This window comes from Calliopsis andreniformis, chromosome 1 (assembly GCF_051401765.1).
Source record: "Calliopsis andreniformis isolate RMS-2024a chromosome 1, iyCalAndr_principal, whole genome shotgun sequence".
In the NCBI taxonomy this organism is placed as follows: Eukaryota; Metazoa; Arthropoda; class Insecta; order Hymenoptera; family Andrenidae; genus Calliopsis; species Calliopsis andreniformis.
The window spans coordinates 11584785-11611846 of record NC_135062.1 but is presented as its reverse complement, the minus strand read 5'-3'; the positions used below and the strand labels follow the sequence as shown (position 1 = coordinate 11611846).

General features: G+C 42.2%; 2 protein-coding genes across 2 annotated transcripts in view; one reads left to right on the top strand and one right to left on the bottom strand.

Moving 5' to 3' along the window:
- The first annotated feature begins 1669 nt into the window (after window positions 1-1669).
- Window positions 1670-7725, top strand: LOC143182900 (uncharacterized). The gene is made up of 8 exons (XM_076384222.1): window positions 1670-1813; window positions 1889-1901; window positions 1963-2209; window positions 2370-2569; window positions 2827-3030; window positions 4295-4522; window positions 5138-5598; window positions 5753-7725. Exons 1-8 carry the CDS (start codon window positions 1670-1672, stop codon window positions 7517-7519), a joined length of 3264 nt encoding a protein of 1087 aa, XP_076240337.1. The 3' UTR covers window positions 7520-7725.
- Window positions 7726-12782: 5057 nt separating this feature from the next.
- The window catches only part of Cdi (serine/threonine kinase), a 33634-nt gene continuing 19354 nt past the window's right edge, over window positions 12783-27062 (bottom strand). The window contains exons 2-5 of the mRNA XM_076382162.1: window positions 25276-25397; window positions 15460-16006; window positions 13861-14394; window positions 12783-13334 (exon numbers count right to left, since the gene is read on the bottom strand). Coding sequence (XP_076238277.1) covers window positions 12822-13334; window positions 13861-14394; window positions 15460-16006; window positions 25276-25397 — 1716 coding nt within the window. The 3' untranslated portion in view covers window positions 12783-12821. The remainder of the gene's footprint in view (window positions 13335-13860; window positions 14395-15459; window positions 16007-25275; window positions 25398-27062) is intronic.

Sequence of the window (27062 nt, the reverse complement as noted above, 5' to 3'; positions counted from 1 at the left end):
TTCTGGTATGTAAACGGATCTCTGAAGTGATTCTTAACCGTTTTAGTCTTCTAATTGGTACATGGACTACTGTAAACATATTTCCATAGATCAGACGTTCCAGGAGCTCTAAGAATTCACAGGTTTACTTATGCCAGTCGCTAAAAGACCCACAAGAACTGGTTCTCTCAACGCATATTCTTCCATGTAACTCGCGACTCTTGCCCCTCTCGAGGTCTTTTCCAGCGCTGGATCTGGGTCGTAAGTTCAGGAGACGTTCGCGATCTCGACCTGTAATCCTCCCAACGACAGGTGCAGTCGATTTTCCAGGCACACACAGAGACTCGAATCAGAAAAATAATCAGTAAATCGATGATCGTGATGGAAATACTCGTCTGTCAGTCAGCTTGTTCTGTTTATTCTCTTTATTACTAATGGTCCGAGAAAATAGCTCTCTTAATGAGAGTCGAAGGAGCATTATTCAAGTTTGCCATGGAGAGTAGTTCACTAGTCGATAGTTAATTACATGTTCTGCATGTTTCATGTGTTAGTCGGTCACTGGTTAAGTCAGCGCATTACCAGTGAGCTTTTAGCAGAAATATCGAAGGCAAGTCGCGAGATCGATCATCTAACTTTCCCTTCTCACGACTATTGGACTTCGAATGGACGCAACTCCGTATGACGCGTAGAGTGTGGACAGGTTTCGAACCGTGTCCTCGATATCACAGTTGTGCCGCTATTCAAATAAATTTTTATCGAAATATAATATCGAATGTAAGATAAATGTCCCAATCCTTGGAAACTTAAGACGTCAAATTTCTCAATAAGTGGACAACCTTTTTAGCTATTTTTATACTATTATTATGCTGAATGTACTATTTTATAATACTGTTTTTTGTTCTTCAGTATATTAGACTTTGGTCGACTGCTGAAACATTTACCTTAATCACTGTTCCTAAATTTATTCATTATTTTAAAGTAACATTCTTCTTTCGAATAAGATATCACTCATCTCTGATTAAATTTATTCAAATAATGTCCACCTCTGCTCGATATTCAAACCGAGTCAACTGACGTTACGATGGCTGCCTTTCTGGTCCAGAAACCCAGCTCTGGTCAGCGGTGCCGTGAGAAAAAGGAAGCGAGCAGTATTCTCGACTTACTTCCCGCGTTTGATTTACGTCTCAGCCAGAAAGAAAAAATGCCACTGCGTTCCAGGAGATTGTTATTCAGGCGTTATGCTAACGACGACGCAACGAGCCGGGGAAACCGCTATGAAGATGATTTTTAAATATGTTCTAAATGCCGTCACTTTGAACATCTTTTTCCTTTGACAAAATTGTCAGTCGATCTTAGTTCCAGAGATATTCATAAAAAACTTGTTAGGTCTGTGTTAGGTGTGGATAGGTTTTTAGGCATACAATTGTTTTTAGGCGCACAATCAACTCCCGAAGTGGATCCCACATGTGATGAAACACCCTATATAAGTAAGGTGTTTTGTTAATATCTTCTCATTAGGTTTGAGTTGGGCTAGTTTTTCTTTCGAGCGAGTGCAAGACCACATGAGCCATCGCGTTATGTACACTTGCTGCAGATTGCCGCTGTGGAATGTTCATACACGAATGTCTTCTTGCTAATGCCTGGGAAACTAAGGTGGACCGCCAGTTTTGTCACGTGAAAAGTACTCAAAATGTCAGGGTTTGTAACACGTTTAAAAATCGTGGGACTCGATGAAGATCCACGTCATCGGCAAAACCCAACTGTTAAACTTGAATCCACGTCTGCGCTGTCCAAAGCAATTAGTCCCTCGATTCAAACGCTGGCTTATCGCTTGGTAATTCAATCGAGAGCCGTGCTCATGCTCGCAGATGCTTGACAAACTGGTTCGAATAAACACCGCGCATTCCAGCGGGCGCTGACTGGTAGTCATTTGTTTTTGAAGAACCCAGTGACATTCTTTCTGGAAACATTGAACTTTTCCAGGGGATCCCTTGGTGGTGCAAGGATGGCCGACGCCTTTCGACGAGGCCGCGGACGAGAAACACGACGCAGAAATATTTCGAGCGGTCGTCGAGTCGATGAGACAGTGGACGTTGCACAAGAGGTTGCATCACAGGGCGAAGAGAGAGGTGTCGAAGGTCTGTTACGAGGAAGTCGGCTGCTTCGAGGACACGGGGCCTTTCAGTTACCTGGAGATGCTCCCTTCGCCACCCAAAGATGTTGGCACAAGGTGGGTGGAAAATGAGGACCTGAGAAGATCTTGCATCTTGATGCAAGACGAAACCTCTTGCTGCAGAATTTAGGATAAGATAAAGAGTCATCCTAAATCTTTCAACTAAGTTTCCTAGGTAGACCAAAGTTATTTTATTTTATCCTTGTTATGGTTATAGGTTTCTAGTGTACGGCAGCAGGAAGGCAAGATCGATTCCCATGGAAGTTCCTGCAGACGATATAAACGATAACGCACACCGTGCCATAGATCCTGATCTACCGACCAAAGTGATCGTACATGGTTTCGGGTCCAGCTGTGACCACGTCTGGGTGTATGAGATGAGATCAGCACTGATGACAGTGCATGAGTGTAACATAGGTTCGTAGAAACAACATATGAGCTGTTCACAGGTCCAAGTGAACTTTTCAAAATTTTTAAGAAGTTTTTAAAAATGTTAGTGTCAAAGCACTTGGTCGATGCACAACCATCTATATTCAAAATAAATAGTTATAAATACTTTTCTGTGAAGTTAATCAATTTGCAGATTCTGTACATTACTCCTAGTAACTGTTCAAAAGGAGCTAACAATCATGTCTAAGAAATAAGAAGCTAACAACTGTGACATCTGATTTCAGTATGCGTCGACTGGGGTCCAGGAAGCGCAGTTCCTAACTACGTAAGAGCAGCTGCCAACACTCGTCTGGTCGGTCGACAATTAGCGAAATTAGTCAGAAGTTTGAACGTGCCTTTAGAAAAGGTTCATCTGATTGGCTTCAGCCTCGGCGCCCACGTGGCTGGATTCGCTGGCGCCGAATTGGGGAACGTTTCCAGGATCACAGGTATCTCGATTGATTTCTCAAGATAAAGAGAATTATCCCCTCTCATCTTCCCCTGAGAAAAAATGACTTTGATCGATTGAAAGAATCTAGGCCTGGTATAACAAAATTACCGACGATTGGCCATGATTGACTGAAATAGTTTTCTTTATTTACTCCTTACTCGCAATACTGTTACTGCAGTCGAGAGTTGCGCAACTTGCTGCAGATATTTGTGATCTTGTTATCCTTCAAAGCTCATATTTGCAACAGTAAAGGGGACTTTGCTTTCTTGGTCTCCGCATTTTCAACTAATTGGAAACAGTATTTTCATTTATGCATCGATCTTTGGAATTACTCTTTTTCTTAACGTCCCATGATTACTGCAACCTTTTCCACCGATTGCTTCTGTTTTACGAAACTCTTCAAGCTAATATGTCACCCTGCAATAAATTGAGTTGATCGCTCAGAAATACATATTTATGAATTTCGCCGCGTTTCCATATCATTGAATCCACAAGAAGTGGAAGTGGTCGGTGAGCAATCATCGCTACAGAAGGTAGCCATTGCTCCTGCCCGATCGACCATTCACCAGAAACTGTAACGAGGACTTTTGCAAAGGCCCGTAGCCATGCTCTTAATGCTCATTTTCCTGCCACGTCACGCGTCGTCAACTTTTCGAACGTTTCGTGAAATTTTCCTTTCCGTTCTGCCGCTTGAACATGAACAGAAGCATTCACCTTTCCGCTTTCGTTAACGATCCAGATAAACTTCGTTCTTCACTGACGTCCCTTGTTCGCGTGTCCGCGAATTGAACAGTAGACTTTCGTCCTTTCGTTCGAGATTATCTCGATCTGCAGCGGATCTATTGCGCAAGTAACCGAACTGTTCGGGAATCCTTGCTTTTTACGTCGACACGGTCTGGAGAACTTCCAGCATGTTTCCGAGTCTAATAACGAGTCTGGATTTTCGCTGGTGAGATCTGTGTGGATTGATGCATTCACTTGTGCAACTGGGTTCACTTATCGCGGTTTCTATGAAAACGACCTTTGACTAACTTTCTTCTCGAAGAATGTAGACTCAAGTTATTTGTGTGCTTGATTCTATGCTGAGACACATATTCATATTTTCAAGATATTGAAGTTTGAAATTTACAATTTTTATATTGTATTATGGACCTGAGGTTTAATACATTTTCGTTTCTTTTTTAAATCTCTTGGTTTATTCATTTTTTTAGGTTTTATTCAAAATTCGCCTCGATAAATTATTCTGGGTTGTGTATTCACAGGTTTGGATCCAGCTGGACCCCTGTTTGAGTCCCAGGATCCAAGGGCCAGGCTAGACGAAACGGATGCCAATTTCGTTGACGTGATTCATAGTAATGGTGAGCAACTGTTGTTGGGTGGTCTGGGTTCCTGGCAACCCATGGGTGACGTGGATTTCTATCCTAATGGAGGTAGGATGCAAACTGGCTGTTCTAATCTATTCCTGGGCGCCGTGTCTGATATCATTTGGTGTAAGTATTCAGGCATCAGCCTTCAGTTTCTTGTGACTTCCCATAAATGTCACCCTTTGATAGTTTTCTTTTATTGAATGAATATAACTTGAATTCAATTTAAAATTTTCAAATGTTCAAATTGGAGGGACACTTCATATTTGAGAATATTTAAATTTTTGATTTTTTAAAAAATTTTTTTTTAATGCAACACCCAATTTGAATTACATAAAAGAATTGAAGAGTTCAGATTCTAATACACAAGAGAAATTTTTGACTACCCAATTGCTACTGTCACTAGTTCTATTTTCAGCAATTCAATACTGCACTCTCTACATGTTGCAACCAATAATGCCATTCTTATCGCTTTTCTATGAAACCCAAGACACAGAAAGTTCTGTAAATTAGAGATTAGAAAGTCCACCGCGGTATTTTCACGTGTACCCTTCAGCCACCAATATAATGTTACCTTCTCCGCAGCGTGGATCGAATTCTTTGACTCAAAGAAAGCGGGTCACACTGTCTCCCATTTTTGTAAACCACCTTCCAAAGAACCTCAGAAAACTCCTCAAAAATCGAACCAAATATGTAACACCTTCTTGACTCAATAATTAATTAAAAATCTCCTTCCCAAAGCGAGCGCAGTAGAAGGCAGATCCCTCTGCAACCATCGTCGAGCTTACAAGCTCTTCACCGACTCTGTCAGCCCAAAGTGTCGCTTCCCCGCCTTCCCCTGCGACCATGGCTACGATGGTCTTCTTCGTGGCGACTGTTTCCCCTGTGGTGCCAATCGCATGGGCAGGCCTTGCGGCGATATGGGTTACTACAGCGACGAGTCCCCAGCCAGGGGTCAACTTTACTTAGTAACCAGAGACGAAGAACCTTTCTGTGCTCACCAGTATCAAGTGAAAGTGTACAATAGTCGCAGTGAAAGACCGACCAAAAGCTACGGGAAACTGCAAGTGACGCTGGTCGGGGATGGCTCCTTTAATGATACGTTTGCAATGACACGTAAAGATGAGGAGCTTTTGGTGGGATCGCTCCTTCAGAAGATAGTCGTTCCTCATCCTGCGATCTCCACTTTGGAAGCCATTGAAGTGAGTATTAAATCTTTTAATACATTTTAGGTGAGTGTGTTTTCCCAAGACTGTCCTCAACAGCGAGCAACAGTCTTTCCAGCACAAAAATGATTGAACAGTACCACATATGTTACTATTTAAATCCTACATTCCTCGATCATCCATTTTGCAGATCAAATACACAGCCTACAGTGGTTGGATCTCCTCAGGCCTGGTATCATGGAGCATCGACAAAGTAGCCATCGTGGACAGCTTTGGAAAGGCTTTATCCGTCTGCAAAAAGGGCTTAACTCTAGAGTCAGGGAAGCCTGTGTACCTTCCCCTCTTCCCAGGGGACTGCAACGTGTCCACAGAATCGGACAACTCGACATCCCCAGTATTAGACCGACTGCTCCAAGAAAAGCAGGGTGGCATCGGTCCATTCACCAAGGAACAAAACTTACACAACTATGAAACGAAAGACACTTTCCCAGTGGAAGCCTTCCCGAAAGATAAAACAGTATCTACCTCGAAAGGCCTGGGCCCATTCACCAAGGAGCAGAATCTGCGTATCGTCGAAGGAAAAGAGAGCTTCAAGCCAAACAATTTCGACGAGTCTAGCAATCGACGCAGCACCTCGAATCCTTGGAACATCGTCGACATATCCAGCGACGGGGACTCGAACTCCTTAGAGAATTCCGATTCTGAAAGAGGCAGAGGCTTCTCTGGGACCAACTTCTTCCAGAATCCTCTCCCTTCGGGTCCTTCTGTGGAAGCAACGACAGAATTCTTGCCAGAGATCCGAGAGCCCGTGCTGCAGGTCAGCAAGAACGAGACAGGAAGGTCTCTGAAGCTTCCAGAGATCACGGAGCCGATCCTGAGACCTCGATCAGCGAGGCAGAATAATAGGAACGAGATCCACTCTCATGAGAAGCAGAAGGATGAGATACAGGAGACCTCCTCCTCGACGACTAGGTCCTTCACGGTGCAATTTCTACCAGAGAGATTGGCAGGGATTCTGGCTCAGGCTGAGAGGTACGCAAGGCAGACCCTGCTGCCATTAATTTCTCAGTACACGCCGAGCTTCGTCACAGGCTCGCGATACGAGGAGCCGAAGTACTTCCCTCCGTTAGGGGAGATCGCTTCAGAAGAGAGTCAAGAGGACGAGGACTCGAAATCCAGCACAAATGATCAAAGTGGGAATGTGGAGTCTTCCTCTAATGAAGAACCCACGGATGAAAATCCATCTGGCGATGGCATCGAAGTGCCCGCGATCGTTCAACAGGTTTACCCAGAGAAACCTAGCTTGACACAAAATTCGACGTTGACTGACGCGAGTATGCAAAGAATGGTAGTTAAGCAAGAGGGCAACGAATGGGTGCCTATGAAACCTTCAACTTTAAACGCTGCTTCCAGGAGAGAGTTCAATGCCTCCAGGTCACTGAATTGGGAGAACGTTGACTCTACTTGGTCCACAGAGACTGTTTCCAATTTGGAGAGCAGTTCGAAGACAGACAGCGACGACTGGGTGCCCATCACTGTGAAGAGTGATGTGGGAATTTCTGGAGATTCTAGCAATGCCTCCAACGACTCTGCTTTAGTGATGGATAAGAGGGTCGACCAGTTCGAGAAGATCGCCGAAAACCAGTCAAACGCTTCCACTGCTGCAGAGAAAGAGGAGAGGAAGTACATTCCTCTGGTTGATCCAGAGACAAAAGAATCTTCGACGAGTTCTAACGACATTCCTGAGTCTCGTTCAGATTTGTCGACGCAGTCTCATATTCAGAGAATCCCTAGGCCAGAGGTGGAAAGGGACGAAGTGAGGACTACGACGAAGAGGAGCATGATCTTTCCGTATGCATATGAGAGGAAGAAAGATCCTAGGACTAGATACATACCTCTGATACCTGAAGAGGACTTTGGGAGACCTCAGTTCTCGGTTATTGACAGAGAACGTTGAAATAAAACATGGATGATTTAAAACGTGTTGAAGTTGAAAGTCGTGGAACTTTCGATAAAAAAGTTCGCGATGCAAGCATAAATCGGGAGAAGCTGAAATCTTACCTTTGGTCAGCAGCGTAGATCGTCGAAGAGAAGATGAAGTTCCATCACCTGTCAAAGATGTTCCTCTTCCTGGATATTCTTATTACTGCAACACACACCTACAAACTTTCTTTGGACTTCTCTTTCGCTGCCTACCAACTTCAACAGCTTCGAAATCTCGAGCCACCTGTTTCGACAAGGTTTTTATTCGTTACTAAATGAAGGTGCTGAAGATATCGCTGTTGGTTTAGAAACGTTGATTAATTACTGTTTCAGATATGTTTGTATGAAAATTATGTTACAAAACGTTGACTACTGTTCATTTTCATCTGAAATCATCTGTGGCCCAGGTTAGTGTTGTTACGAAGAAGACTTTAAAAATTGTTATCGTTTGGTAAAAATTGGAGCCTTAACTTTATTTTTGTATATAGGAATTTTTTTACAATATAATATAATATATATATATATATATAGCTTCGCTGAAATCTTTTCTTTCGCATTCGTTATTAATTCTTAATTAGAATTGTTATTATCCTCAGTACCATCGTCATCTGTATACCCGAATCGTATTTTATTTATGTTGAACCGGACGATCGTAAGAGCGAAAATCCCAATATCGTTTACCCCCGTTTTGTATATAACGACCCGACGTATCTTGGAAAATCGCGAAAAACGTTTCGCTGAGATAGTATTATATTCTTCTCTCGTAATAATATGTACAGCTAGAACGTCTACGGTCGCCACACCGTGAACCGCGCAGACGATAGTCAAAAAGTATTGGAAGAGACGATTTAAGTGAACTTCTAATGTGTATCTATAATAATATATACCTGTTTTTACTTAAAATAAATAACCCTCTGTAAGAAGAAAAATGCGCCTCTCGGTCTTACAAGTCCGACGTATTTCATCACCCACTTACCCTAACACTCTCACTCCCTTCGCTTCTAAAACTCCGCTCGTCCTCATTCGTTCTGTCTTCCTCTCCCCATTCGATGATCATCTTTCACGAGCAACGAATTACTTCAGGATATGCCCACTCCTGATATGTCCGCGACTATTAAAAATAACCCCATTCGCAGTCCTTGCTTCAACGATTCTTCAGGTACCGATTGACGCGTCGAGACAGAACGCATCGTTCTATGCAGTCGATTCGATGCACAAGCGACAATACTGACTTTCCATGTGAGTAGTTTATTATAAAATAGAAGCAATTCTACTTTTGAAAAAGAAATGTTATTTTATATTCTTTTGGACTTTGAATTGTATGAATCGTGAAACTTTAAATATCCCATTAATAAGAAAAGTTTGATAATAAATAGCTTATAGTACGGTGAAAGGCTCAAGAGGATATTCTGTCACTGGATGATGCTCTCGGAAATGAAATTACGAGAAGAGTGGTGATGAAAGGAATACTCACGAATACTTCTTGCCCGAATTAGAAGGGGAGAAAAACGTTTCGCGGTTACTTCTGCATCGACTCGACGAGAAAGGGAAAAGAAATCTCTCTGTGGTTTCTGGTCGACGGTGCATTCCGTTAGGCAAGGAAGAAAGGGCTGCGAATAATCAAGAACTTACTACTTACATACATATTTAACAAACACGCAGTCTTATCAAGTAGAACCCGTGAACGAACTCTGACAAGTAAAAAGGTATAGTGGCCTATCACTCTAGTAGAAATTTGGTTCGACTCGTCCTGCAACAGGGCGACGAAACGATTCACGCTGGTGCGCGAAGTGCTGGCCACGTAACATTCGTCGCTACGCCAGTACAATACCCAGAAGTATTCAAAAGAAATTGACAACAGCAGAAACCCTTGTATTCAAAATAGCTTGGATTAATTAATTAACCTCTGATCCAAGAAGGGAATAAAACAGAAGAGAACTGAATCTCAGGAAGACCATTGAAATCACTTCAAGGATATTGTACTCTCGTAACGCTGCATAACGCAAAAATATGTCCTTCAGACCAAATCGAACTCGTCTCTCTGTTAGACAGCGCATCGAACTTCGAGTCAGCAAAAGGAAATCGTACTCAAGGTTACAGGGGACTTGACTCAACTTGACTCAAACAGGAGTCAACTTTACCCTTTTGTTTCGGAAGTAGGCTGTTTACATCAGCTTTGTGCTTGTTTCTCAGATATGGGAGGGTGAAGAAGCGAGGGAAAGATTGTAGTGGGAACGATGGGAAAGTGGAGAGGGAGTATTTCGATGAAGTGGGATAGCTTCTAGACGACCTTGAGCAGTCAACATTCTTTGTGGCGACTGTTTCATCGGGTAACAGAGACACGATCTCGAGGAAGCGACCAAAGGACGCACAGCTTTCTCTTCGCACACGTTTCGACACGCAGACACACACCCTCGCACTCGACGCATATTATCATGTATATTCTGAGTTCCGTTTGCCTTTTTGTAATAAAGAACGTCTGTGTAACATGGTTCCCAAATGGTTCTTTCGTCCTCGTGGCCTCAGCCACGGTGGTCATTTCGAATGGATGCTTTTGCCACTTTCCTCGGAACACTTAAGTTATTTTAGCTCTACGACATACAAAAGATAAGGCCGCCACGATAATACACTGACTAGATCAGTTTCATTTACTCTTCCTCTATCATTCTCACTCTCGCTCTCTTCTCTCTTGCTCTCTACCTGTTTTCAAAGTGGACCGTCGTCCCAATTTTACGCCAACAAAAATATTCAGGACACGCGGTATCTCTGTCAACAAAATATACTATATGTCTCCTTCTTCGCATCCTGAGTGCTAATCTACGACACGCTCGCGACGAATTCGGGACGTCACGCGTCGGGGAAGTACGTTCATCGTCGATCAAAAGTTTAATAAAAACTCGTCTAAGCACAGCATAGGCCCTGGTGAATTCTCGTGTTTCGCGAACCTGCGCCACGACAATGCACAAAAGAAGACGATATGCATATTCTAAGAAACCACCTAGAAGTCCACAAAACAAGCCCACTTTGATCAATTTAATACTGCTACAACGTTTAAGGTTTCCATAAAAACCCAAAAGTTGCTAATAAAATTAGATTACAAATTTCTTTCTTTGCTGCCCGATGCTTGTCACTGAACCCAAGAAAATTCTCGTTTATTCAATTAAAAGCTTTACTTACAACAAGTATTCCAAATCGTCAACGAGAACAGCTCTGCCTTGCTTCGCTAAAGAAACACAGTTTTCTTTTGTACATCGCCATAGCTCTCCTCGCGTCTTCGACTCTGGTGAAAGAGTAACGCGTCCAACAACAATGTCAACTCCGATATCGGCGCCAAACGTGGTGGTGTACAAAGTTGAACCAACTAAGAGGAGACAACTCGGGAGGGGGTGTAACGTACCAAAACCTTGTTCAGTGTAGCCAAATACAATCGGTAAATACGTATCTCGATCTCTATCGTCGTCACAGCAATCGTTAAAAAGTCGGTCGACGTGGATAAGGACGGAGGTGGCTAGCTAGGAACTGCGAGGCACTGCAAAAGGTGAGAACGTGAGCAGCGTTTCTCTACTGGCATTCGAATTGCCACAGTCTCGAAACGAAACGTGTATTGCTTTCTTTTTCAATCCCCCTGGAACACTGTATTCTTTAAAGGTACGTACCTTAGGGAAATACAAGGTGCAAAAGAAGTAACAGTTGTGAAGTTTTTATGCATAATAAATCTACATGACTTAGAAGAGAATTGAAACTTTTATCTATTTATAATACTCTGTTGAAGTGTTCTAAAAAATTTCAAATATTTCTGGATCTATGTAATGATCTATGAAATTGGTAGTTATCTGTTACTTTTTCTGCACCCTGTAGATTGGCCTCCGAAGAATCTTAAGTATCCTGACCTAACGTAAGAAACGTTTCACATTTTCTTGTAACACGGAATACTATTTGTAAATTGTTCTCTTGTCTGGCAGATGTATCTTAAGAAGAAATTTCGTAGAATTGATCAGGGGATGCATGGACTACGGATCAAACTTGGAAAAGGTGCACGGAAAGTCGTCGAACGATCGCTGCGCGCTGAACGACCAACTGGCGCCGACAGCTTCATCGAACTTAGCCGTTACGGATCAATAATGTATGTAGATTATCAAAAAACATCACAGTCAGTTTGCTAGATTTTAGAGAGAAGCGTCTGCTAGATTCTTAATTGACTATATTCCCACTGAACTCAATCCCAGAATATCTCGTGCCTCTTCAACAACCAAACGATCTGCCCCACAAGTTTCCCTCGAATTCCTCTCAGTCGTCAAGTCCGATGAAAATATAGCCTATGCTCCGATTCCTTCACTCACAGTCTTTTCGCGCGCAGCAGGATCGTTCGACGCAGCTTTTCCTGGCAAACTGAACTGCTCCCTTTTCGAGATTTGTATCGATATTACTCTTCTCGTGGTACAACTTGAAGCGTTTCTCTTTGCACAGGCGCCTCTGCACGCGCTCGATTCACGCGGGGATTGTAGATCTGTGGTTCCAAGACAAGACAGCATAAGTTAGATACTTTTGTTCGTGCTTGAAGTCTCAGACTTAGTCTTTCTATATTCTTGATTTTGAAGAGAGAAATTTCCTTAAACTATTGGAAACAGTTAGAATAATTTATACGAGGTGCTCGACAATAATTGGCAAAAATTTGAAGGAGTAATTCTGTGTGAAAAAATAAGAAATTGTATTTGAAAAGGTGTCTGAGTGAAGGGTCAGTAACGCTGGTGAAAGGTGTCTGACTAAAGGGCTTACTCTCCTGACGCTGCGTCTGACCTAACGCCAGTAGTAGAATAAACCTCCAAGTCAGACACGTTTTACTTATATTTTACTTGTACTGTTGTGCCTTAGTACTTAATAACTCGGAAGTGAAGTTTTAAGCATTATTTTATCACACTTGATCTTTGTTTTATCTTGTCCTGCAAAATCTCACCAAGAAGTTTCTGACACTGTTTCAAAAAATTTCTGACAGATGACATTCTATTTAGAAAAACTTCTGTAAATAGTTTCTCTATACATAATCACAAAATTTGTATATACTATTTAGAGGACAAAACACAATCTTCTCAATCCTAGAATTCTAGCCCCATTTGTCATCGAAGAATGAACTCAATCTCCTTCCAAAAACCCAGATTCTACCTAAGGTGCTTCAATCAAAAAGTGCCTCATGCCGTCTTGCCCTAGATCCACAGAAACATCAGCAGAGAAGCTAGAACTTCTAAGGAACGAATTCTAAGACGCGCAAGCAGCGCACATCACTTCTTATCGAAGAGGGGCAACTTGCTGCGCACGGCGCCCTCGCAAACGACCAGCCTCTGCGCAGCAGAGATGCTGCAGAGAGGCACAGGACCCTCGAGGCTCGCCTTCAGCAGAGTCAATCTGCTGGAGCCAGCGTCGTGGTCGGCCAGTCTCAAGCTGCCAGCCTGCTTCCTCTCGAAATACTCGACTATCTTCGAGATGGTTTTACTGGAAGACCCGATGCCGCTCAACCTGTCCTCCCAACAGGAGTCGCCGCCGCCCAGGCTCGCAATGTCCTCGGACGAGTCGGTGTAGATCGAGCTGGTGCGATGGTCGTCCAGCAGGAAGAGGCTGCTCGCGGCTGAGCTGCTCAGGGTTGAGGTATGGCGGCGATTGGGTGGCTCGGGGCTGAGATCCTCGCCAACGCAGCTCCAGAACCCAGACTCGCAGCTGCCGCGTCTCCTCGGCTCCCATCCGTCCCGGAACAGCGGATGGGTGAACAGGCTTGCGGCACCCACTTTTGTAGCCACCTGGCAACGGTTTAGAGTACCTCTTAATTGCTATTCGCCAGCGCATTGTTTCGACTCTAATTAACTCTATCAGAACGCAATCTCCCTGGGAGAGCTGTACTTGGATAAATTGGAAACACGAGTGGCTGGAAGGTAACTGGTTGCTGCGGTACACTATCGCGATTGGATGCTGACCGATCCATGACAATAGATCCTGGTTCTCTTGTGATAAGAGGTGATATTAGGTCCCCTGGTTTGCTAAGGTTTTTGGGTTTTGAATTGAGAGATAAATTGAGGTATCGTTGTTGACCCTCATAGTTAGTAATGCCTAGTCACTCTACTGATTTATGTAAGGTATTTGTGCAGGGGGTGTACATATTACCCAGAAAAATAGTGATCAATTTCTGCACAGACTGTACCTAAATAAGAACCTTAGCAAACCAGCTACCTTCGATCTTAAAATTCCAAGCCTAACAAATTCTACCAAGATCTTCAGCCCAAAGTGTCTTCCTCAACCTAAAACAATCTTCAACAAAACTTCACTCACCTTTCTCTCCCACTTCTTCCTCGCTGTCGGACTGCTCGGTTCAGAGTTCGGCTTCTTCCTGTCCAAGATCTTCGCGATACTGTCGTTCTGCGCGGGCTTGAACTTGGCGATAGCATCTGTGATACTCGGCCTGACATCCTCCAGGGATGGAAGCTCCAGGCAGCTGGAGAACAGGTCGCCGAGGATCTTCTTGACACCTCCTAACGCGTGGAACGGATTCGCCGTCATGGGCCTGTAATGTGGATCCCTCCTGCTCGCCAGCTCGGCCACCCTCCTCGCAGAATGGCACCTCGCCTTGTCTGAAGGTGTCGCGTTGTCGCAGCCCCTCGCGTCCGCCGATTGACTCCTGAGCCGAGCGGTTTTGCGCTTCGCGGGCCGACCCTCTCGCGTGATCTCGTCCATGCTCGACATCAAGGCTGGGTCCACGGACTGTCGTTTGCCAATGCTGCTCTTCGACTCGTCCTCGTAATTGGCGATCATGCTGTCCAGGCTGGATGTGATTTCAGGGAAGGTTGGCCTGGATTTCGGCTCGTACTAAAAGTAAACGCGGTCTTATTCTCTTGGGTTCGAGAGAGGGATCGAGTCTTGGGATCTTCTTTCAATCTTGGGATCTAGAGAGATTATTCTCTTGGATTATGCAAGTTCGGGGAATTTGCAGTCGGATTGGCAGAGTGTAGGATATATTGTCAAGGTCCTGGGAAAGTAATTAAATCGGTGAGTTGAAGAACAGAGCAAGTCTAAAATTAGCCGAAACTGTATGTGAAATCCAGAGGTATTTCTCCTTTAAAATCATTCAGATTATAACATGGACCATTTTTCGTGTCATTAAAAGCAGAGGAGATATTTAGGTGGTTTGCTTCAACCTGGATACCTCGTATAGAAGATACGTCGATTCAGTTAGTAGTTATGATTAGTTTGGCCAATAATACGCTACATTTGAAAGTGCCTGTGAAATCAGGCGATTCTATCTAGTGTAATCATATGGATCCACACTTTTTCCAGATGCAATCTTATGTATAGCCCTGTACAGTACAAATTTTCTAGGTAGAAGATTGTAGATAGAAGATTCTAGGCAGAAGATACTAGATAGAAGATACCAGGTAGAATATTTTAGGTACAAGATTCTAGGTAGAAGATTCAAGATAGAATATTGAAAGTAAAAAATTTTAGGTAGACGCTTCAAGGTAGAAAATTCAAGGTAAAACATTTTAGGTACAAGATTCTAGGAGGAAGATTCAAGATAGAATATTGAAAGTAAAAAATTCTAGGTAGACGCTTCAAGGTAGAACATTTTAGGTACAAGATTCTAGGTAGAAGATTCAAGATAGAATATTGAAAGTAGAAAATTCTAGGTAGACGCTTCAAGGTAGAACATTTTAGGTACAAGATTCTAGGTAGAAGATTCAAGATAAAATATAGAAAGTACAAAATTCTAGGTAGACGCTTCAAGGTAGAACATTTTAGGTACAAGATTCTATATAGAAAATTCTAGGTCGAAGATTCTATGTACATTTAAGTAGAATTTTAGGTAAAATTCTGGGTAGGTAGAGTGATTTTCCAGAACGATCCAAAGTCTGAGTGTATTTCCATCCTACTCACCGTGCAACAATTGAAGGCGAGCTGCAGGAAGGCCGGTGGCGGATCAGCCGCGGCGCAGATCTCTGCCACGGCCAGGTAATCGAGGCCAAAGTTATCTGACCGTGGCAGAACGTCCGGATCGGCGGGCACGCGGCCGATCAGCTCGCAGACCACGATGCCGAACGAGAAGACGTCCGACCTGTGATCGTACCACTGACCCTTCAAACATTCCGGCGACATCCAATAGGGACTGCCGACAGTGCTCAGCCTGTAGCCCGAGCTTGGGTCAGGGATCTTGGCAGCCAGACCGAAGTCGCCTACCACGGCCGTCATCTCCGCGGTGTTCTCGTCCTTCTTGATCAGAACGTTCTTCGAGGTGAGATCACGGTGGAAGAGGCCGCGGCTGTGAAGGTAGGTCATGCCGCGCGCCACGTCCCTCGCCAGGTTCATTCTGATCAGGTGAGGGAGCGGCGTATGCCTCGACATGATCAGTTGCTCCAGGCTGCCGCCGTTTATGTACTCCGTCAGGGCGTGCAGCTGGCCCTCGTGCACGCAGACTCCCATGAACCTGGAACCAACCAGTTCACGTTCCATGAGAATCGGAAAAGGCGGACAGGCTGTGTTTAAACTGCGCATGGTGGCCTGGAAATGGGGGATTTCTTGGATAGAACTGGAACTTTTAATTGAATCGGTGAGTTGAGGAATAGGGTAAGATCAAAGACCACGTTTTGGGAGACTTCTGTGGTCAGATGGTAAAACCTGATATGTCAATCTTTCTGTTTTTAAATTCACTGTATATGGGGTAATTTAAGAAAAAGAAAGGTGGCAATTCATGGCATGTATAGTTACCCAGACCTATTGATTTACCTAACTTTGAAATCGCTGTGGTGAATAGTTAGAAAATCATGAGATATCAAGTTCTGCTATCTGACCACAGATTTCATTCCGACATGTAGTTATGTGCATTTTACATATTTAGACCCCTAAGTCCACTTATTTTCTGTGTAACTGAATACACTTTGGCTCTAGGGTCCAGATATAATATTTTAGACTTGCTAGCTATTTGGACTTGTACTGTTCTTCAACTCACCGATTCAATTTCAACAGTTTTGCACTGTGATGGTTTGCCAATGGCAATCTTTGAGATTTGATTGAAATATGTTGGTGTTATTAGATGCTGGAGGAAAATCCTTCTCAAGTGCCTATATTAAGTAGTCATAGGAGAAGTATTTTCGCAGGTGCGTCAATACTCGGATGAAACGAATCGAAGTTTCGCAAGTACTTAATACGTATATACTAAACGTAATCAATTCCTGTAGAATACATAGCGAATTATATAGGTCCATCGTAATTTTTTAGCCAACATAATGCAAAAAGGAGGCTATTCAAAAGTCGAACACATATTACCAAAAAAACCTAGTTAAATTAAAATAAAATACATATTACAAATATCTACTATGTATGTATAACCAATCAGTCAAAATTCCAACCTACTTGCGAAGATCTCGTTACAAAGTCCCTATCACTATTTCTTCCAACATTGATTTTAATTCCATACACACTTCTAAACGACCCTGTACTCACAGAAGACATTGTCCCCCAACTAAAGTACCTCTGCAGCTTCTGTCACAATTCTCTAATCTCGATCCACAACACATTATTTCCTCTTGCGTCCAATTCCTACGGTTGTCATTATTATCATAATTACTATCCTCGTGATCAGTCTACTCCGAGACCCCTTTTTTTCCTCCATCCCGCCGTTTCCTTTGGCTCAGTTATAAAGCTAGATCGCAGGTCTAATTGAGGGAAGAAGCAAAGGCTGCCTTTAAAGGATTATATCTTGAGATACGACGAACCGAACGCAACTGTTGCCCCAGCTGGCCACCCATATAACTCCTCGAGCTCTTTTGAGGAAACAGACTCCCGTCGACGCCAGACGAGCTCCGAAGTACCAAACTAAGGCAAAGCAGTGTTCGTCGGTGGACAGAAAACGAGGCTTAATTGCCAAGCAAGTCGCGGCCACGTCTCTTTGCCAATCCGCGCACGAAGCGCGAAGCTGTTTCGGCCCGTTACTCATCTTTCCCTATAAAGGCCCGCGACCTTCGTGCGCTGTCCTCGGGCAGCGCAGGACGAAGGTCTTCGACCCAGAATGCACAGCGATTGGCGCGGACCAATGGACAAAAGGACGCGAATTAATGAGGTATTCTGCTCTAGGAACTTTAAAAAGTCGATCTCTTTAATCCCATCTTCTAAAAGTATATGCCCTTGACAATATTTCTGCTAATGGACGTTGCTGGGTTCGCTAAATTAATGAAGTTAAAAGCGCCTTTAATGTCATATTACCATGGCATGTTATCTCAAGTTCTAATTGTTCGATTGGCACCAAATTTAGAAAGAATCTTTAGTACATGTATCTTTATCGTACAAACTAGAACTTTAAAAATCCAATATTTTTTATCAAATAAATGACAGCAGAATCTGTCCCCCTCGAAAGCGTACAACTTTTGTTTGAACCATTTTTTCATAACTTTCGTATTTTCTGAGGTACATGCCTTGGAAAATTAAACTGAAACACCCTGTATACAAAATGTTTAAACACATCACAGATTTTGGGAAGCTCGAAAAGTCGAGGGTGTCCTATCATTTTGTCGCGGAGTGTACAATACCTCCCTTAAAGAGCCAAAGCGACGTGGAACGCGACGACAGAAGCTGGGACTCGGGTCAACGATTGTTCCTCATTGTTACGAGTCGATGGATGGACAATACACGCTCGGCCAAGATATTTTTGCAGCGGCTGGGATCGACCGATCGCGACGGTTCTGACGATATCCATGCGCGGTCTGACGCGAATACGTGCGCGATGTTTCATCGTGAATTCGTTTCGCAACAAATAGAACCGATCGCCTCGAAGCTATTCTACTGTGGAGCCCGACGTTTGTTTCGCTCGTGTATTGACACACGTCTGTTGAATTTTGCAATTTACGGCGAGCGACGTACAGCGAGTTGAAAAACTGGCGGTCGTTGGTTTGATGGATGACTGCACGCTGCTTTCTTGCTATTGCAGGAAATTAGAGACGTATTTGTATAATACAACTGTACAGGCAATTTGCTGAAACGAGGTTCAGTAGAAAAATAGTGTTTTAGTTGATACTGTTTCGTTGAATACATTATTGAATCTTGAAATGATTTTTTGGTGTAAAAGATTCACTTAATACTACTGTATTTAAGAAACAAGATGGGTTATTAAAGATGTTGGAAAAATCCTCTTATGTGTTAATATCGTGAGAACCGTGAGAGATTTTTCACACTCTGTTGGAATGCACGATAGAACTAATTGTAAGCTAATAGCTATTAAGCTTTAAGAATGTTAGGCTCGTGGTTACTCAGTCAACCAGAATCACATGGAGGGAAGAGTGTGACATATAATGGTGTTTAGAATACTGTGTTTATTAAGAGAACGATGCATGAGGAGTATGAGGTATTATTTTCTTACTATTACTAAAATTAATATTCAGTTACTGAGACACAGATTATTTTTTATGACCATTTCTCATCTTCAGCACAATTTTTAAGCTTGTTTTTTATTCTCAAAAAATATCTACTGATATTTAACTTGCTGACTTTAGTTCACTGACTAAATGAGAAATAAAATGCATTATTTATGAGAATCTCTAATGGGCAGTTCTGAGTTTCTTAATAAGAAACAATATGTTTTTCTTTAAACGAAGTAGTTTCTACTTAATATGGTATTATTCTACACAAAATTATACAGAATCTCGTTTCTAACACGATTTAAAAATTTTCCCCTGTTTAACATTCACTTAAACTTTATATTCTTGTTCAACAGCCTTCAGTATCTTTAACGTTCTCGTTAAACTCATTAACCTTTCGCGTCTAACGTAGACTTCTGCAATTCGTACGATCATTGCCACTGCCGCGATAATTTCAACGTGAAACATGCAAACAATGCAGCTAGCTCCAACAGCGACTAATCGCGTTCTCCGCGGAACTGGAGATTAATTATTCCGAAAACGACCTTGCTCGTGAATACTTCCAAGAATTGGCTTTCACAGGAGAACGCAAGCTGATTTCCCCGCGCGAGGGAGCGTTAGCGGTTTACTTGGCCGAGGAAAGGTAAGGCGATTAAGGAACTCGTATCGATTCGACACGGTGCTCTATTGACACTCCACCAAGCTTCTAAACGAAGCTTCCTCGTTCTGCATGATGGCCATGCGAGAGGATCGCTCGATGCTCTGTCAGAGCCAAGAGACCGGAAAATTTGGATCGGTTAAAAGGCAGCGGGCACCTTTCTCGCTCGGATCGAGCTTCCTCTCATTAGATCTAATTGGCGCCTCATCGACTGCTATACGAGCTCGCTGCACTATTGACTAATTTTCCTCACGAGCTAACACACACTCCGCTACAAAAAGATGGCAAACCTTGTACAAGGTGCCCACGCTGAAACAGGACACTTGAGTATCTTCTCTGTGTTTAATGACACGAAAATCGTCTATATCATGATTTGAATGGTTTCGAAGGGAAAATATCTTTTTTTTTTAGTTTTTTAAAATTTCGTGTTGTTAAAAACAGAGGAGATATTTATAAAAGATAGCTTGAACTTCCTATACTCTATTTTTTCTTAGTTTTCTGTATACCTGCTACATGAAATAAGTATATGTTTTGAAGCTTCTTATAAATAAATTTATTACACCTTTGACATTTTGTACTATATTCAGGGTCAAAGTGACCCTACATTCGTCGTACGAGGATTAAAAAAATTACGTATAGTATTTCTAAAACCCATAAAACAGATTTTGCAGAATAAAAAGGTTTCCATAAAGTGTTAAAACATTTTCTCATATTCAATTAAGTGTTTTGTTATCTATTATACCTGAAATATAAATAAATCTGTTACACAGAACGCATAAACACTTAAAATGATCGCGAAATACTGAGTTTCTAGAGCATGCTATCTTTTTGTCTCGGAGTGTACACTCTACTACCCTCTGTATTCCCCTGAATCGATAACTCCTGCTTCGAACACAACAAAAATCTGTTATTGTCCCCGCGAGATAAAATTCCCGACAGCCCATTCATTATTACGTCGCTGCCACACATTTTATGTTAACCTCTTCATTAGAGTGAATCCGATCAGATTTATCTCCCTGTCGTCTACGCGTTGTCAGCAGAGGCGAATAATTGCCAGAGGTTTATCGTTTTATAGGTTCACGGGGACAGAAGATAGTATCGTCGCTGAAGGAAAGCTCGTTTGACTCAGCGATCTCAACCGCAGATTAGATAACTGAGCAGGTGGCTCTGGGGCAAAGTTGAAGCTTCAACGATTCATTATTCAGACGTCATACTCTTAACGCGACAGTGTCGCGATAAGCGCCAATTAGCGGCACATTTATTCTAATGTCTTCATTTACAAACGGTCCGTCACTTCGACGCGATGCCGTTTCACGATGGAGTCTAGGATCGCTGTGACTTATAAGCATCGAAGAGGTTATCTGTGCAGTGTGATAAAAATGTGGAGGCTGGAGGAAACGGAGCAGTGGAGCAGATTTGATTGACTCGATCTACTTCGATGGCTTTCAGGGAAATGCATTTATCGAGATTGCTACGAAAATACTACCCCTGGCAAAAAGTTTTCGATCGAATGAAACAGTACGAAGCTAATTGTTAAAAATTTCGTACTCTCTGAAAATGTAAAATACTATCTTACTCATCAAACTCATTTAATATTCCCATGTGTTTTATATTGTGGTCCAGATTCATGAATCAACTGGAATTTGTTGAAACCTGTCAGAGGACGAGAAAATATTTGAATTTATAATAACTCTGACCAAAGATGGGTAATCCAGAAGACACTGAATTAATTTGCACACTTAATGAAGAGTTGCAGCTGACAAAAACTAAGGAGAGCCAAAGGTCGCCCAGATTCTTTTCCCACCCCGTTTTCCAGACGTAGAAGTTACGTCAACGCCAGTAATAAGTTCGCAGGGTATTATCGAGAGTGGTAGATTTATCGCAACAACTGCCGGACGTAAACAATTGAGGCGATATCTTAATATCAGCGCGTGAACGCGTTCCACGATGAATGCCGACTAATTCATCTTTATCGCGGCGATATCCTCTCTCGATACAACCATCGAAACAATCTTCGTCGCCACGTTACGATCGTGCGACTATTCGCGCCACGAAATTCGCACGCGATCCCGAGAATCGTAGCAGAATGTGTACAGTTCTCCCTTTGTCGAAGAGATAGGGCTCGAACAGAGTTACATATCGATTCGATCGCGGAACAGTCGAGCTGGTGTTTTAATGGTGTCAGGAGAACCGACGTTAATACTTCCTAAACGCCAAGATAAGATATATGCGATCCTCTACGCGAGAAACAATAAATATTATCGTATCGTGTCTCGATTTCTCGGTATCGATGTACACTGCCAGTCAGAAGTTTGGAGCGTGTTATAGTTTTAAGAGGAATAGAGTTTCGCTTGAGCAACTTTATTGTTGGAAATATTATGCTGCTGTTACGATGAGACAAATGTTTGTTATAGTAAAAAGTAGAAAATTAGATTTATGAGTTTTGGATCTGTATGTTGAGGTTTTGAGAAAATGGTACCTACTAGCTTATTAAATTTTTTTTTTAAATAACAGAATCTTTCTTTTTTGTTTGAGAATAGATATATGACAGAATTGAAAAATTTTTGCAAATAATACCTGTTTCAAATATGTGAGAAATAATGTGGAGTTGAAAGTAATGGAACTATAAATTCAAATTACAGAAGATAGTGCTTTCTATTCTTATGAGGATATAAAAATATTCGTGATGTAATGGTGCCAATGTTGAATCATACTTATGTAATGTAATTTTAATATATACGTGCAATAGTTATAATTAAAGAACTGTACATGCAGACAAAAACTTATTTTGTCGGAATGCTGTAATGTGTTTCAACCACTTGAAAGATAGTACGTAAGCTGTCTCGAGGCAGGCGCAATATAAAATAATTGCTGGTTGATAATAGATCTATATCGATTAGAAGGATCTACATTCGTTCGAGATCTTATATCAATAGACACGAACTACTTTTCATCTGAAGAAACTTCAACCAAAGTTTTCAATACCTAAAGTCACGTTCTGATTGGGTACAATTGTAAGCTATCATTATACTTCGTTATCAAATCTCAACAAAGCATGAAGACACAAGAATTTCATGTTGCGAGCACGAATGTTATTACCTACTTGCAAAAATCTTAATAACATCAAGAGAGAAAAGAACAAAAGTACTAATTAACCCCCGCTAAAAAGTTAAGACACTAAGACACTTGATCACAAGAAATAAAAAAAATAGATAGTAAATGTCTTATCAAGGCCATTAAATAATATTTAGACTTTTTTTTATCTGCATATTTGCCTCTTACTTTTATGTCTACTTTTACGATTCCGAATACCCTCATTATTACCTCTGAATTGTGTCAGATGTTATATATTTTTACTGTTTTTCTACAACTTTCTAGAATCCTTAAACCTTGTTTAAAAATATCAGAACAAAACACAATGAGGAATGTCATAAAAACATAGACAATAATTTCTAGATTTCAGACAACTAAATCACTCACATCCATGTACCTAGAGTTCACTAAATATGTATAGGTAGATATACCTATGCATTCACGATGGAATAAAGCGAATTAAAAGAAAAAAGCGATTTAATATTCCCAACTTAGATAGCAAAAAAAAATTCATGAAAAACAATATTGTACTTGAGAGCCAATGTTACTCAAGTCTTTTTTTGTTATTTCTCAAGAGAGCAGAAAAACAAATACAATTACCCATTTCTTAATATAGTATATGAAGTAATTTATACCACTAAATTTCTTTCATTTATAACGTAACTGAAATAAATTCATGTCGTTCTAACAAAACGAAGAAATAGCAATAAAATCCTGTAAAAAACTTTATTTTGAAAAAAATGAACTCAGGTTAGTCTAGCTCTGAGGTACAGCATTTTTTAAAAATACTGTTTGAAGCAATTGATACTATGAAATTTCCTTCACTTATAACGTAAATTAACCAAATTCCTGTCATTCTAATAAAATGAAGAAAAAAAAAGCAAAGTCCTATAAAAAACTAAATCTTGAAAAAAAAAGGACTTAGATTAATCTGGCTCTCAGCTATATTATACATATCCTAATACTCTAGAGCAGAAGCGTAAATCGAGATCTCGCTCGCCAAATCTAAAACAGTTAAGACGTCCGATTGACTAGAGACCCGAGTCATTTACGCTACACCGAAAGTGGCCCGTATCCCAAGAGTATCGGCCGATTTCATTCATCCATAATCCCAGAAACGGGACGGGAACACCTGTCGCGTACATCGTTCCAAGTCTTACGAAATCGATCGACCATCGTCCGCGCCTGATTCCGCGATTAATCGCCGATGGACCCTTTTTTCAATGAGGATGATTCACTCGACCGCAGCGGGGACGTGCTACTGACTGGCGATGTCCGCGGTTTTCGCAGCCTTCAACAAGAGAAATGCCAGAAATAAGATCCGCTAGTCGGCGCGAGATAAACAGCCGCTCGCTTGGTCGCGCGCACGCAGCCGAATCTGGGCCAAGCCGTTTATATCGTTGGAATGCGTTGTCGCCGCGGATGCAGAGCGCAGAGGGACTAGCTGAGCGTCGTCGTCGCGGCTCTGCGCCCCGCCATTATGTCATAACTCGTAACTCGCAAACCGCGGAACTCTTTTGGCATTAGCCTCGTGTCGTAACTGGCGAGGGCGAGTTGCGTCAACTTGAATCCACCGTTTTCGAGAGAGCCGACTTCGCTCGATCCCTGACTACACTTTGCTGTTTGAAGGATGGCTCTTGGAACGCTAGAGGATTGGCTACCTATGGCTTTTGTGTCAAGATTAGCGTTTACAGGGTGTTTCGTCAGATGTGGGATCCACTTCGGGAGTTGATTGTATGCTTGAAAAGGATGAAACAAAGTCATGTGAACATGTGTCTTATCTGTCTTCGTTTATGAGATATAATGAATTTTCTGTTTTAATTACCTTTGCAGGTGATGTTCAAGACGACCACCTTGAAAAATTGAAAAAATTGGGTTGTTTTGTGATAAATTAATGCTACTCAATTTTTGGAAAATGTGGCTAAGTCCACTTTCGCATTCAGTGCCTCATATACACGTAGAAACTAGGTGTGACACTGTCAATCGAAAGTATGGGACCACCTGTCTCCTTATCACTTTCCATTTTGTTATTCATGTATATGAACTGATCCTTTTATTCTTTATCTACATTTAATATAGTAACTGTTCTATTATTATTAAATATGTATATCTCCCTTGTCCTATATTACACATACAGCAAGTAATTTGTGCTATCTCGCTAACTGCATACTTAAATGTAGTCTCCTACTTGTGATACTTTTGGTTGATGAAGTATATTATCAGATTTCATTCTAAAATTTTACATAGTCAAATGAGAGCAAAAAAAACATATCTATTACATGGAATACGTCAGACCATGTATCTAAAACTGAAAATTAAAAGATTTGGATTTGTGTTGAGGAAATAATATCGTGGATCCCCGAAACCTAAAAAGACAACTTTACTTTGGCAAGTTTCGTTTAAAATTCCGCCAAAGAGAACGATAGCGATGTGACATCCCACACGTCCAATGGTTCGTTAATCAGACCCTGAAGCTTCAAGGATGGCTGAGGACATTTGGCCACACGCATAAAGACAACTTCCAGCGACAGTCTCTGCACTCTAACTATAGAGTTTCTCTGGCTAACAAAAGTGTGCCGTTTCGATTCGACTTACCTGAGTATGTTCGGATGGCTGAGCTTGTTCATCAGCTGGACCTCTTTCAGCATGTTCGGCCTGTTCGCTGGCAGCTGGTTCATCTTCAGGACCATCACCTGACTCGTCACTTTGTGAGTAACCTGGAAACCGAGCAGACATCTGTTCAGAACGATTTCTTAGCATTCTCCACGCTCGAAACAGTTAAATAAGAATCTCATCCCCGAACCCTTCTAAGCGTTTTCTAATGGACTCCGCGATTGAGTGGCATTTACGAAACTCGGTGCACTTCGAAGTGAGTCTCGTCCTCCGATAATCGAGGTCCTGTAGAAAACAGGACACGCCAATTACGGAATGCTACAAATTTTTTCTTTTTTTTTTTGGACCACTTGCGTCGCAGGTGACCGACAACGGTGCAAAAGAGCGAAACACGTTTTGCATTGCGAAACTATGATTTTAGAAAGTCGATCGCCATGTCCAGATTATCAGAAAATACGATTGAGCACGGTGCAACACGACGCTCGAGTGTACGGTTTCAGAGCGTCACTCGACCTAATTGATAACTTTCCTAAAAATCAACGCGATGATACGCTGAGGAATATAAACACGATCGAGGACTTTCTCGCGGCTCGATCGTCGCGAGGGTTTCCAGCGACGAGAAAAACGATTGCAAGACAGATTACGCAGTAATTAAGTGTTCCAGTGAATGAAGATACGAGACGTCATCCTGTTGGCCGCCCCGATCGCGCGACGATACGCCTGCGCCCACGTTTTCAATGCTCGAGAGGCGGCTGAGAGAATGCACTGAACGATTCTCACGAAACACAAGACTCTTTATTAATAAAACCAGACGCGCGAGGGGCTGAAGAACACGATTACAGAGTTGCAAGCGAATGTTTACGATCCGAATGTTACAAAGTGTCAACCATGGAGACTGAAATGTTTGGAAATGAGGCCAAGTTAATTGGGCCAAATTCAATACGAGAATTATACTCAATCGTAAATTGAGCTCCTGCTAGGTGATGCATTGTGATGCTTGCGTTGATCTTTATTGATCCAATTTTCGTCTGGTTTGTTTTATAAGCTGGTTCCATAGGCTTGTTTTTGCGGCTGCAGAAAATGCTGTGCAACTCAGCAGTAATTCAGATTATTTCGGAACAGATTATATTAGTCACCACTCGTGATAGTCTATCATTTGTTCTTCCTGTGATACATCATCATTATTCATCATATTTGGGAGCAGTGACGCTTAATTCCTAATTCACATCTAATTCACGCCAATGTAGCTTCAACCCCCAATGAAAACACTGATCCAGCGCTTAAGCTTGAATCAAACCAAAGTTCCCGCGCAAAACTGTCGCTCTATTGTCTCCACTTTTAATTCACCTGCAGGTTGCTCTTGTAACGGGACGCCAGTGCTCGCGACGTCTCGCACTTTTGCGAATTCTCGCGTGACCGTGCTTCCGTGACGCACGCGAGACACATTACGCTCAGCATGAAGGGGGCACCGTTACCAAAACAGATTTACTATTCTCCCACAAGCTGGATCGATCGAGAGCAAAGACAAAACGAACGAAGTAGAAGAGAAGAATGGAAGGAAAAGGGCTGCCAAAAAACTTCCTAGGGAAATTCAATCAAGGGGAGGGGGGGGAACGACAGAAGCGTCGCGGGGTGGAAATTCCACGGGGTTAAAAAGTCGAGAATATCCAAAGGGAATCTGGCCAGGATTTCTTGGCAGTGGCTGGCTTAGTTGGGCCTCGGCCAAACGATGACGAATACGCGCGGAGTCGGCGAGTAAACAGACCGCT

Bases quoted from the DNA above. Each gene is read 5' to 3' on its own strand.
- LOC143182900 (XM_076384222.1), top strand. From the start codon at position 1,670: ATGTCAGGGTTTGTAACACGTTTAAAAATCGTGGGACTCGATGAAGAT. The intron at 2,570-2,826 runs GTTCGTAGAAAC...ATCTGATTTCAG, and splicing joins AGTGCATGAGTGTAACATAG to TATGCGTCGACTGGGGTCCA. The intron at 4,523-5,137 runs GTAAGTATTCAG...TCCTTCCCAAAG, and splicing joins CGTGTCTGATATCATTTGGT to CGAGCGCAGTAGAAGGCAGA.